At 40.0% G+C, this 12,751-nt stretch overlaps 1 protein-coding gene across 6 annotated transcripts in view; it reads right to left on the bottom strand.

The window, feature by feature from the left end:
• The window catches only part of scn1laa (sodium channel, voltage-gated, type I-like, alpha), a 187,952-nt gene that overhangs the window by 101,664 nt on the left and 73,537 nt on the right, over positions 1–12,751 (bottom strand). For all 6 annotated transcript variants that reach the window (XM_080199182.1, XM_080199176.1, XM_080199179.1 and 3 more), the window contains 4 exons: positions 10,078–10,141; positions 9,419–9,560; positions 6,544–6,750; positions 3,745–4,032 (listed from right to left, as the gene is read on the bottom strand). In XM_080199182.1, coding sequence (XP_080055308.1) covers positions 3,745–4,032; positions 6,544–6,750; positions 9,419–9,560; positions 10,078–10,141 — 701 coding nt within the window. The remainder of the gene's footprint in view (positions 1–3,744; positions 4,033–6,543; positions 6,751–9,418; positions 9,561–10,077; positions 10,142–12,751) is intronic.

The raw sequence follows: 12,751 nt of genomic DNA, 5'->3' as shown, positions 1-12,751 counted from the left end.
ATAGAGGGGAACCGGTGGATGTGGTGTTTTTAGATTTCCAAAAGGCATTTGATAAGGTGCCTCATGAAAGGTTGCAACAGAAGGTTAGGGTGCACGGAGTTGGGGGTAAGGTGTTAGCGTGGATAGAGGATTGGCTGTCTAATAGGAAGCAGAGAGTTGATATCAATGGGTGCTATTCTGGTTGGCAGTTGGTGACTAGTGGAGTGCTGCAGGGATCGGTGCTGGGGCCTCAACTGTTTACCATTTATATAGATGATCTGGAGGAGGGGGCTGTATAGGGTGATGAAATTTGCTGATGACACGAAGATGAGTGGAAAAGCAAATTGCGTGGAGGGTGTGGAAAGAGAGATCTGGATAGGCTGAGCGAGTGGGCGAGGACCTGGCAGATGGAGTATAAAGTTAGCAAGTGTGAGGTTATCCACTTTGGCAGAAATAATAGTAGGAGGGATTATTATTTAAAAGGCAAAAAGCTGCAGCATGCTACAGTGCAGTGGGACCTGGGGGTCCTTGTGCAGGAGTCGCAAAACCCAGTCTGCAGGTGTAGCAGGTGATCAAGAAGGCGAATGGAATGTTGGCCTTTATAGCGAGGGGGATAGAATATAAAAGTAGGGAGGTCTTGCTGTAACTGTACAGGGTACTCGTGAGGCCGCAGCTGGAGTACTGTGTGCAGTTTTGGTTGCCGCACTTGCGGAAGGATATTTTGGCCTTGGAGGGAGTGCAGAGGAGGTTCACTAGGCAGGTACTGGAGATGAGGGGGTTAGACTGTGAAGAGAGACTAAATAGACTGGGTCTGTACTCTTTGGAGTTTAGAAGGTTGAGGGGGGATCTTATAGAGACGTATAAGGTAATGAAGGGGATGGATAGGGTAGAGGTAGGGAGATTCTTCCCGCTTAGAAAGGACAGCAGGACTAGAGGACACAGCCTCAAGATATGGGGGGGACAGTTTAGATCAGAGTTGAGGAGGAACTTCTTCACTCAAAGGGTGCTGAATCTCTGGAATTCTCTGCCCGTTGAAGTGGTGGAGGCTACCTCGCTGAATATGTTTAAGTCATGGGTAGATAGGTTTTTGATAGACAGGAGAATTAAGGGTTATGGGGAGAAAGTGGGAAAGTGGAACTGATCCACTTCAGATCAGCCATGATCTTACTGAATGGCGGGGCAGGCTCGAAGGGCTAGATGGCCTACTCCTGCTCCTATTTCTTATGTTCTTATGTAAGGGTTTTCAATTTCTTACATGTCAGGCTGCCTCCCATGTTTCAACAATTTCATGAACACAATACATGTTTTTCTGTGTAAAACGTAGCTATGCAAGTCAACACACTTATACATTACATTTGTTTTACTTACCTAATTGCCAACATTGGGCACTCCTCAGCCATTTCTGCATTGGCCAAGGCCTGTGTGTAGCAAATCGGCACAAGTGGGATCTTGTACGGAAACTGGACTGCAGCTGTGGTTGACCCCAATCATTAAAAACTGCCCCCTGACAAAATTCAGTGGACGACTTGGAGGGCTCCATTTAGGTACAGCAGAAGCTATTGCCTGATTTGGTCATTATTGCTCACACTAAAAAATAACTTACTGAATGCAAAACTTGTTGCTGGTGTTGAGAAACATTTTTAATCCCAGTGCTGGAAATGCACAGCTGGTCCAACAGCATCTGTGAGGAGCCAGAAACAGGGTTTGCATTTCAAGTCAATGACCTTCTCCACAAGTCATTGATCTGAAATGTTAACTCCCTTGCTCTTTCTACCGTCTTAATGTTTTCCAATTTGTCCATTTCTAATTTCATCTTTCCAGCATCCATTGCATCTTGATTGCTTGTGTTTGGGATCTTAAAAACACAACAATTCTTTTGCTCATCCCTCCAAAGAAATGTTATGCATAGGAACTTAATAAATTCAAATTGAAAGCAACATTTACATTGCGGGAAGGAGACCAAGTTAGGAGATAATGAAATTGAAGAGACCCTTGAATTCTTACACTAAGCATGAATCATTTATGTTGTTTAAAATGTGACTTTCTATGAACGCCACTAATGATTAAACATCACCACGTACAGTACTGAGTAGGGCTGCTGTCCACCTCACCCCTGATGATAAACCTGATGCAAGCTATTGCCTGGTATCCTTTCCAAATGATTAATCCCTGCCTTGAGCAAGGATAGATATAAGTGTCGGGGTAATTTGCAGGTTTGTTTGCAAGTGTGTTTTGTTAACTATAATACTCTTAAAATCAAAAACAAGATTGTTTATATATTGTCAGCAATGCATTACAACAACAAACTATATTTATATAGTGCCTTTGACATAAAACTGTTAAAGTGCTTCACAGATATAAATGATGCCAGAATGCTCAATGCCTGATATTACTGAGGGGAAAAAAAAATTTGCTTCCATACTTTTCCATGATCCAAAATCGGACTTAAAACAACAGTCAAGTGCAATGTGGCATGAAAGCAAGTCATGATGCTGTAATTTCTGTGATTTTAATACAGTGGTGCTGACTCCACCCTCTGTTTTGATATTTTCACTGATTGATAGGTCTGCCTCTTTTGGAGCAGTGCAACAGATGGTTATCTTTTCTCCAACTTTAAAAGATTTAATACAATGAGCTCTGAAGACTTGGTTGACATAGCTGTGCAACATAATCTCATTATGACTGCTTGACTGAACTCCAGACCCCACTAATGGATTCAGGCAGCAGGGGTTGTTGATATAGCTGTCAATGCGGCTGTGAGATTTGATAGTTCGATTAGTTCCCAGGAGGATTGTTTTTTGAGAAAGTGTTTGAAAGCCCTTTTGTTTATTTTGATGGTTTACTGATGACATAATAGGGTCAAGTATTTTTCAAGTAGAGCTTAAATGTGACTGATTGACAGTTTTATGAGCTTTTTCATATAGCGTTTGAATGAACATATATTTTGACAGTTTCATGAGCATTTCAAAGACTTTGCAATGTTATTATAGAGCTCGAGTTCTGTCCATATTGGATATTGGGTAATTCAAATGCAAGTATGTAGGATGGCAGGGGGCAAGTGTATGTACAGGCAGCATGAGGGGGGAGTGAGTGGGAGATGAGAGCTAGTGATTCTTATCACTCATTTACAGAACTTGCTCTCCCAACCTTTCCAACTCGCATTCAACTCTTTCAAATCCCACCTTTGCCCTGCTTTGGGGATAGTGTATCTTATTACATCCTGTAATCCCACAGTGTAAATAGCCTGGGCATGCATCGCTGGGCAAAAGGTGAGATTGAAACGTTGGGAAATAGTCATCTAATGACACCCAAAACAGAAGAAGATCCAATTCTCTATCTTTTGTAATCCAGGCAGCTCCAGCTTTGGTTGCCTTCCTTTTCTCCTTGTGGGAATACATCTCGTCATTTACCACAACTATCTAGTCTTTGAAGGTTTCCTATCGCTCAATTACTGTTTTATCTCCCAGTTTTAATTCCAATCCACCTAGGTCACGCTGAAATTAGCTCTCCTCCAAATGGATATTCTCACCTTTTGTTTCTTCTAGTTGTTTCAAATAACTACCCCAATCCTAATAATAACGTAAATCACTATTTCCCAAAGATTCTCCCTGCCTTTTCAATACGTAATCTATTTGCTCCACTTAAAGACTAAGTCACTGGAATAACTTGCAGACTGATGGCTGCTAAGATCACTTTTCTTATTGAAATAAGGTAGAAGTATCATTGACAATGGTACAAATAACATCTGTAACCTATTCCTCTTACCTGATGTGGGGAGGAGTTTTTCTTTTCGTAAGAAAGACAGTTACGATCAATGGAAAATCGAAAACCATTCCCCTTTCTTCCGTTGTCCTCTGATTCTGATTTGTGAATCCTTTCATCATTATCCTTCTCCTCGGTTTCTTGCTCGGTTTGTTTCCGTTTCTTCCTTCTGTTCCGTCGCTCCTTGGCACTCTTTGAACTGAGCTTGGATGTATCTGAAGAACTGTGCGACATTTCACAAAGCCCAATTCTTCCACTTCCATCCCCTGCCTCAGCTGCTGCTGCTGCAGCCTGTTCAATTGAAAGAATAGCACAACATTTTTTTCACCCCAATACTGCAAATACACAAATTGGAAAGGTTAATTATAAGCCACAGGATATTGATTAAAGTAATCAATCAGATTGATCTAAAAATTAATTATTTCAAATCGTTATATCTTAATTACATGAATCAGGAGAAGCTGGATTAATACCTCTGCTAAAATTCACAGAAAGCAAGTTCAAATGAATATTTTTAAGCACGCATACGCTATCATCCAACTCTAGACTTCAAGCCGATGTCTTAAGAACAAAGAACAGTACAGCACAGGAACAGGCCCTACAGCCCTCCAAGCCTGTGCCGATCACGTATACCTATCTAGGCAATTGCTTATATTTTTCTATTCCCCCTTTGTTCAAGGTAAGTCTTAAATATGGCTAATGTAACTGCCTCAATCACCTCATTTGGAAGTGCATCCCAGCCCCCACCACCCTCTGTGTAAAAATCTTCCCCTGCACATCTCCACTGAACCTTTCCCCTCTTATCTTGAACTTGTGCCTCCTTATAATTGTCATTTCTGAAACAGCTTTCAACTGTTCACCCTATCTATACCTCTCATAATTTTATAAACTTCTATCATATTGCCCCTCAGCCTCCATCTTTCCAGGGAGAACATTCCCAGTTTATTCAATCTCTCCTCATAGCTAATGTCTTATTGGAACAATGTAAAGAAGTTTGATTTTCATTTCCATTTTGAAAGGCATGGAGATGATCAAGATCTAGTGGTAGAGCCATTGCACTATAATGGAGCTAGAAGGTTTTAAGCACTGAGTTATGGATTTGTCAATGAAAAGAATGTGATGCATTGGTGTAGAAATGAACACAGAATAGCCACAGCTTGGCAAAATTTCAGAAAGCAACTTGTGGTACCTGAAGAATGCCTGAAGACAGAGTTGTGTCATTTTTTATGCATTCTTGGTGGCTGCTGAATACAGGTATTAAACTCCTTCCATGTGTAAAAAATTTGTCCCTGGGCTGGATTACTATCTCCTATTAGATGAAATTCTGAAACACAAGGTTTGGTTTGCTGGAAAAGCAATTTTCCACTGCCACATCAACCCCACACATCGTGTGTGTGGATTTCTCATGAATTGGGAAGGCCTTGGTTGCAAAACAGAGACTTCACCTCTTCTGCAATCAGGGTCCCCATGCAGAAGATGACACGTAACTTTTCTTACTTTTCCCACATTTTGGAAGTCATAAACAAGCTCCTTCCAGGGAGAGTTTATGACTTTGGGGGGTAGACTGCTGAAGGGTAAGCACATTGTGAAAGATAAGTGTAAAATCTTTCTACACCTTCTAGTGCCACAATTGGATGCTTTATTGTAATATTGGTGCATTTTTAATGCAGTAATTCATCGTAGGCAACTTGACCCTTGCCTGGATCACCAATGTGTAAGTGTTGACATGCAATCCAGTACATGTTTTGCATTAAATGTGCTATAATGCTTTCTAAACACGGTAAAATGTGTTAAAAAAAACCCCTCCCTGTCATGTTTGACATTGGGATTTAAACGTACAGACAATTCTGATGTGGAAAACATCCTCTGCTTTTGAAAGGTTAAAAGATAACATTCTAGCACTCGCTCCTCTCCATTGATTGACAGGGAATTTATTCTGAGGCGCAGACAGCACCATCTGCTCCTTCAATTTCAGCCTTCGGCATTGGGACGTTAACCTATTGATAACTGTGACCCATTGTGAATGCTTGGCTGAATTCCAAAAGCTCTGGGTCTACTGAGCCAGCTGCTCAGAAGAATGACTGCCTGTTTTGCAAGTTTGTAATAACATACTCTGCCTTTGATGTGGTTTCAGGGTATATGGTTGTTTGTTTACACAACTTAACGGCCACTTAAACTTTTAGTTTTTCCCCAATGAAAAACTTTTTTTTCCAGTAGCAGTATGTTTAAATGTGTTTTCTTAGACTGTCACAAGTTTAAATTTTTTTCAACTGATTTTAAAAGAATTTCCATTGCTTTCTGCCCTCTGCTGTTAATTAAGGCTTAGGTGAATGGAACAATCACCAAGTTTTTGTGATGAGTTAAAGAAAAGGCACTCTGAAAGTACAATTTTTAATAAATAACCCATGAGAGAGGTCTACAATTGGTGATGATAATGCTGCTGAACATGCATTAACTTTAAAAAGATTACTGTTGTCCATACCTCTAATTCTACCTTTTACTCTTGTTCTATGCTATAAAAATGTACTCTAACTCTTTTAAACAGTCTAATAATTCCTATTTCAATCCCTTACAGATTTGCATATTCTGCGCCCTATCCTTTCCTTTACCCCTATGTACTTGATTTACGGTATGCTTTGTCTGTGTAGCGTACAAGAAACAATACTGTATACCAATACATGTGACAAAAATAAATCAATTAAATTCCACAGAATTAGAAACAGATTGCTATCATTGTTATTATCAAAATGCAATCTGGTCATTTTAGTATGTGTTACGGAATTGCAATTGTAACAATTCTACCTGAGCTTCTTCTTGATGTTTCTTAAGCTGTTCCAGCATCTGCTGAAATTCTGCCTCTTTCTCAACCGCTTCCTCTAAAGTAGCCTGGTTTTGCTCATCATAGGCCATGGCGACAACAGCCAGAATCAAGTTGACCAAGTAGAACGATCCCAGGAATATGACCAGCACAAAAAATATCATATATGTTTTGCCAGCAGCTCTCAGGGTCTGATAAAACAAAATGTTTAGAACTCCATTACTTTTCCTCAGGGGGGATATTTTGACAAATTCAGTATACTTGTTAATCACAAAACTGGAATTAAGAAGGCCACAAGGTTATTTATGTGGATAATATGAAAATCAGTGTCAGGTCATTATTAAAACAGCAATCAATAATTAATAATTTAACTGTAACAATCAATTCTCAAACATTTCAGTATATTTACTGATACTTCTAACACATTAATGGATCTTGGAGGAATATTACCAGTCTGTTGGATCTTTGGGGTAAGAATGTTAATTATGGCATTTACAGACAGCAAGCATTTTTATAGATAATGTTGTAACTCTACAATTTTATATGTGGCAAAAGAAAAATGGCAAAATAAAATGAAAAAAATTAAACAATTTGATTGGTTCAATTATTTTAAAGGCATTTTTAGAGATTTTATTACAATTACTAAGTCTGGCTAATTGCTAACAATCTAATAAAATATTGAATGTATCACAAGAAAGCACAGTACAGAGAAGGTGGCACCTGAAGTTCATGGAGGGAGCTAGCAGCTAAGTCTTGGGTCAGGATGGGAGTGAATAGGGTGAGTGGGTAGGAAGGAATAGGTCAGGACCACAGTAAGGCTATGGAACATGCTTGTCCACCAGCCATCCCGCCAGGCTTCTGTATTCGGCCTGCAGACCCATGTTCAATTACTGCTCTTGCAATCAAAGGCCAGTTCTCTGCCGCATTTGCTGTTGCTAGGGTCACAAGTGAGCCAATCATCAGCAAATGTGAGAGAAATTACTCTCTGATTGGAGGGGCAGATTTCTTCAATCTGAGGCCTGCCAAGCAGGAAAGGTGATTAGAGGGTGGAGGGGAAGAGTTGGGGAGAAGCTGCCACCTCACCCACCCTCCCCTTCTACACGCTTGCCTCACTCACCTACCCATTCACTAACACTCACACTGGGCATTTAAATTTACAGTAAGGCAGTAAAAAGGGGTTCGCAGTATCTTCCCCTCGATTCTACTCTGCTGTACCACAGCTCACTGAGGGACTCTGCCATCTGCATTTCTGTAGTAACCAGGCTCAGAAGACATGGCAAGAAACGTGAAGCTGCGTTGAATCAAGGGAAATCCAATAATGACTGCTGTTCCTCAGAAGATCCAGGCTATTAAAAAAATTATACCCTGCAAGTTGAAATACTTTACATTGCTAAATTCCTACATTGACTTTTAAAATAAAATAGATATAAAATGTAAAAGAAATATGGTAACTTTCTACTTACCACCCACTTGCCACTGATCCTGCTTCCCAAACCTCCTGCTCACCACACATTCATCACACTAACCATCCTGATCACTGTGGGCTCTTCCCCTAATGGACCCTCTGATTTGTCACCTCTTCCACTCTCTAAACCATCCTTTCACAGTTGACATTAAAACTTGTATCCTCTGCCGCTTCCTGACTCACCTTCTGGTCAAAGCTTCCAATCTCTGACCCTCCACCCACTGTTTCCTCTCCTGAACATCTGTTCCTGTTCAAGATTCAGATCCCTTTCCAATCCAGGAAGCTCTGGTGTTGTGAAAATGTGAGTTCTGACAATGCAGAAGTGCTAAGCTGGAGCTGTTATGATTGATTTTTATTTAATGCTCCCACTCACCACTTCCCTTTCCTGAATCCTTGCTGTGAGTCAGGGCTTAGGAAATGATGGGCGAGAGTCAGAAGAAGTAGCTTAGACTTAGGTCTTCAACGCAAGTCATTTTTAAAAACTGTATGGTATTCGTAGTCTTGAATATCGAAGATAGGAGGGTGGTTTGCACGGGGTTAATAGATTTCAATATGTTAACCTGAATAAAAATAGCTTCAGTGACACCAGGACCCTGGGAACATGATTGCAGTGAGGAGTAGTGGAAACGTGCATGGCAGGCAGCTATATAGATCTAGAACCTTCATTGAATAAGGTGGTCAGTTGGTTTAGGAGAGGGAAGCAGCAAGCAGGAGAGTCAGGGGTATTCGAATGAGGAAGGATCGGCGAGGTGAATCATGGAGGTAGCAGAGGCCACGAGTTGGAGGGTCGGCAATAAGAAGGTGGGCTCAGGAGTGGGAGAAGCTGTAAATCGGAAGGTCAGCAGCAAGAGAAAGGGTCAGGGAGCAGGAGAGGCCACTCCGAAATGTCACCAAATGGTTCATGTATTCCTACATCAGACTGACTGGAAGTTGCTTTAAAATGAACCTTGCAATGCTAAATGAGAATGAAGGCTCTATTAACTGACTGATGCTAAAGGGGGGGGCAACTTTAAATATTTATAATATTTCCTTTCTTTCAATGTACAGTGGATACTTAAACGTGTGACTGCCATGTTGCATTATTGCACATTTTGTAGATCGATTTATCTCTTATCTGGAGATTTAGTTGAAAATATTTGGATTGCTGAAGTAGTGCATTTAAGTCAGTTTGTATTTTGGCCACGAATGCTTGGTGTGAATCTGAAAGAACAACTCAGGTTATTTCTATTAGTAGCCAGCGAATGGTAGGCTTTTTTCCATTGTTATAGTTCTAATTATAGTCAGTAGATTATAATTATTTCTACTGCATATTCAATAGCCTTGTAAATATTCAAATGCACTTGCATTCGTATAAAGCTCTAACACTGCATTGATACATGATAAATCCTATTTACCTGCTGGTAAAGGTTTTCCCAAAAGTCCTGAGTCATCAGTCGAAATAACGATAAGAATGCCCAACTAAATGTGTCAAAGCTGGTGTAACCATAATTAGGGTTTCTTCCAGCTTTCAGACAAATATATCCTTCAGGACATTGACTAAGAAAATAAAATATGAAAGAATAAAAAGCACAATTAAAATGGTTAACAGTTATTTTTAAATTTATTTTATCGACAATAGCATCATGTCAACAAAAATACTTCCACAACATTGTCATTTGAATCTATATGTTTGATTTTTTAGTTGCAAAAACTAGTTCAGCATGATGTTTCTTAAGAACGCCTACATTGCAGAAGATCATCATTATGGATACAAGAGGGCCACATAGCTATTGTTAATGTTACCACAACACACCCACCCATTTAAGGCAGAACAACATAACGACTGTGCACACTATTTCACACAATGTTAAATTTGCCAAATATAACATAATTAGTGAAGTTGGATGACTTTTGTAAGCTCTTATTTTGAGACATCATTTCCATTGTCCATCTATTCTATTTTTCACATATATAATGAATTAAAAACTATTCTCCAATGAATATTTGCAAATATAATAATTTTGAATTCTATTCTAAAACAAGTTCAGCACAATGATTAAATGCAATAACTCACCCAGCATCTGAGCCATTACCACAAAGTAGTGCATCTTTGGCTTCTTCCAAGAAGTAGTAATTTTCTGTTGATTAAATGGTAACAAAGGTTAGTTTGTAGTTTCCTGAAAATGCATGTACCTATAAATCTAGGAATACATACATTTCACTTCTAATTTAATAAGATTCATGAAGATAATCCATTGTCTTTTGCAACAATTATATAGCAATGAAAGTAAATTAAAATTGAACTTTCTTGGGAATTATAATTGAATTTTAAGTATCTTTAATTATTTGTTACTATTTTGTTTAAAATGTATATATCAACAAGATTTGATGTTAACTGGAGCAGGATAAACTAGCAACGTTCTTGCCGTGACAAATGAGATAACTGAATGGGTGAATATCAGTGTTACAAATACTTCAATTCATTCAGTTCAAAGTAGAAATAAAATTAAAATGAAGTAGTACACATGGAAAATTGAAGTCATGAAGAAGTTGTCTAAAATAACATTATGAGTGATCTTGCCAGGTAGCTTAGTAGGCTTAATGAGTCAGTAGGCTTAATGAGTCAGTCTGTATTCAGTTAACTATTCTCAGACAGGGTACCCTAATACAATATGGAATATAAGACCATCCAGTAAACTTTGCTTGAATTAAACAAATTGATATTGGATTGTACTGGAGTTCCTTAGGGTTGAGACCCTTGCTTTTCCTGATATATAATAATGACCTAAACCTTGGACGTGGAGGGCACAATTTCAAATTTTGCAGAAGGTACAAAACTTGAAAGCATTGTGAATTATGAAGATAGTGTAGAACTTCAAAGGGATGTCAACAATTTGATGGAATGGGCAGACAGGTGGGGCAGATAAAATTCAATGCAGAGGAATCCGAAGGAATTCATTTTGATAGGAAGAAAATGGAGAGTCAATATAATATAAAAAGTGCAACTTTGAAGGGGTTGCAGGAGCAGAGGGACCTCAGTGTACATGTGCATAAGTCAATGAAGGTGGCAGGACAGATTAAGAGAGCAGTTAAAGCATATGATATCCTGGACTTTATTAGTAAGATATAAGAGCAAGGGAGTTATGTCAAATTTATTTAAGTCACTAGTTCAGTTAGAGCACTCCTTCGTGCTCCGGGTGCCATTTTTTAGGAAGAATAGGAAGGCATTAGAAAGGGTGCAGAAAGATACATAAGAATGGATTCAGGGTTGAGGAACTTCAGATATTAAGATGGATTCATGAAGTTAGGACTGTTTTCCATAAAGAAGAAGGAAAAGGAGGCTGAGAGGAGACTTGATAAAAGATATTCAAAATCATAAGAGGTCTAGTTAGATTATATGAATAAACTGTTCCCACTCGTGAAAGGATTGAAAACTAAGATAGAAAAAGAAGCATATACAGTATGAGGAAAAACACTTCTTTTACACATTGAGTGGTCAGGGTCTCGAGTGTTCTGCCTGAGAGTGTGGTGGAGGCATGTGTAACTAAAGCATTCAAGAGGGAATTATACTGACATCCAACAGGAAGAACATACAGGGTGGCAGGGAAAAGCTTTCAGAGATTGAGATACAGCAAGCCTCTGGAACCTGGAGGAAGGCCAAACCCAGCACCTCATTTATGGGATACTGGGAATGTATTCTGATTTGCTCTCCAGCAGTGCTGCCTCAGATTGATGTGACTGTCTTCCTGGAGAGACTTTATTTGCAGAGGGTTGGAAACAGGTGTTGGGGTGGGGGGGGAGTGCGCTGACTTGTCAGTGGTTATGGGGAAGCCAAATCGCTCAACACTATCCCTAACGCATTGCAGGAATGCAATTCTGCCCCTCACTGGACGGGATGTCTCACCCTCAGGAGCAGCTTTCCAACTGGATTGGCTGGTAGCTCCAGTAGTCCCAAGAGTGCAATAGTGGGCACTGCAGGGATGGCAACCCATCCAAGAAGCTGGCCCAACAGATCTTGGAGCAAAGGAACTTGGAGATTTTGGGCAGGCAGTGTTTGGCAAGTTTAGAGAGGGGGTGGTAGGGGCATGGGGGTGGGGGTTTTGACAAGCTGGTAGGTAGGTCAAAATGGGATACCTATCACAGTTGGGGGCTGCCTTGATGTGTAGAGGGTAGTCCCAAAGATAGTTCCCAACTTTTAAAATAGCTTTAAAAAAGAAAAAGGGTTGCCCACTCCCATATTATGGCATTGACAATCAGAATCAACTGATTTGTGAACAAGTTCAACTGCCTTTTGTTGATTAATTTAAATAATGCAGGTGTGCTGCCAATTTTAGCACATGCCCAACTGCTGTATTATCTGGTTGACCTCAGGGGTGGGCGGCAAGTTGGTGGGGTTGGCACCTGCTCTATTTTACATGCCCCTGCCCATCAAAAACACACACAGGAGAAATATAAAGTCCAGCCTGGAGTCTTCACAAGGCTTTGGATGGAGAGGCCCTTCAGAACCAACATTTGTTCAGTTCTTGGAACATAGTCAACATGAAAACAAAACATATTTTTGCCTCCATTCTCAATCATCTTTATTGTTCTCATTGCACATTAGGAAAATATTGGACGGCGTTTTTTGGCTCTTCCTGACCTGCCAGTGCTGCAAGCGAATACAGAAAATTTGGAACTCAGCCAAAACTCTGTTCACTGCAGTGGGACCAGAGAATCCTGCTGACATGAACGGCCAGAAAATTCCAGCC

This window comes from Carcharhinus amblyrhynchos, chromosome 11, assembly GCF_965287045.1.
Source record: "Carcharhinus amblyrhynchos chromosome 11, sCarAmb.v2.hapA, whole genome shotgun sequence".
NCBI lineage: Eukaryota > Metazoa > Chordata > Chondrichthyes > Carcharhiniformes > Carcharhinidae > Carcharhinus > Carcharhinus amblyrhynchos.
This window is presented reverse-complemented; position numbering and strand designations above follow the sequence as displayed.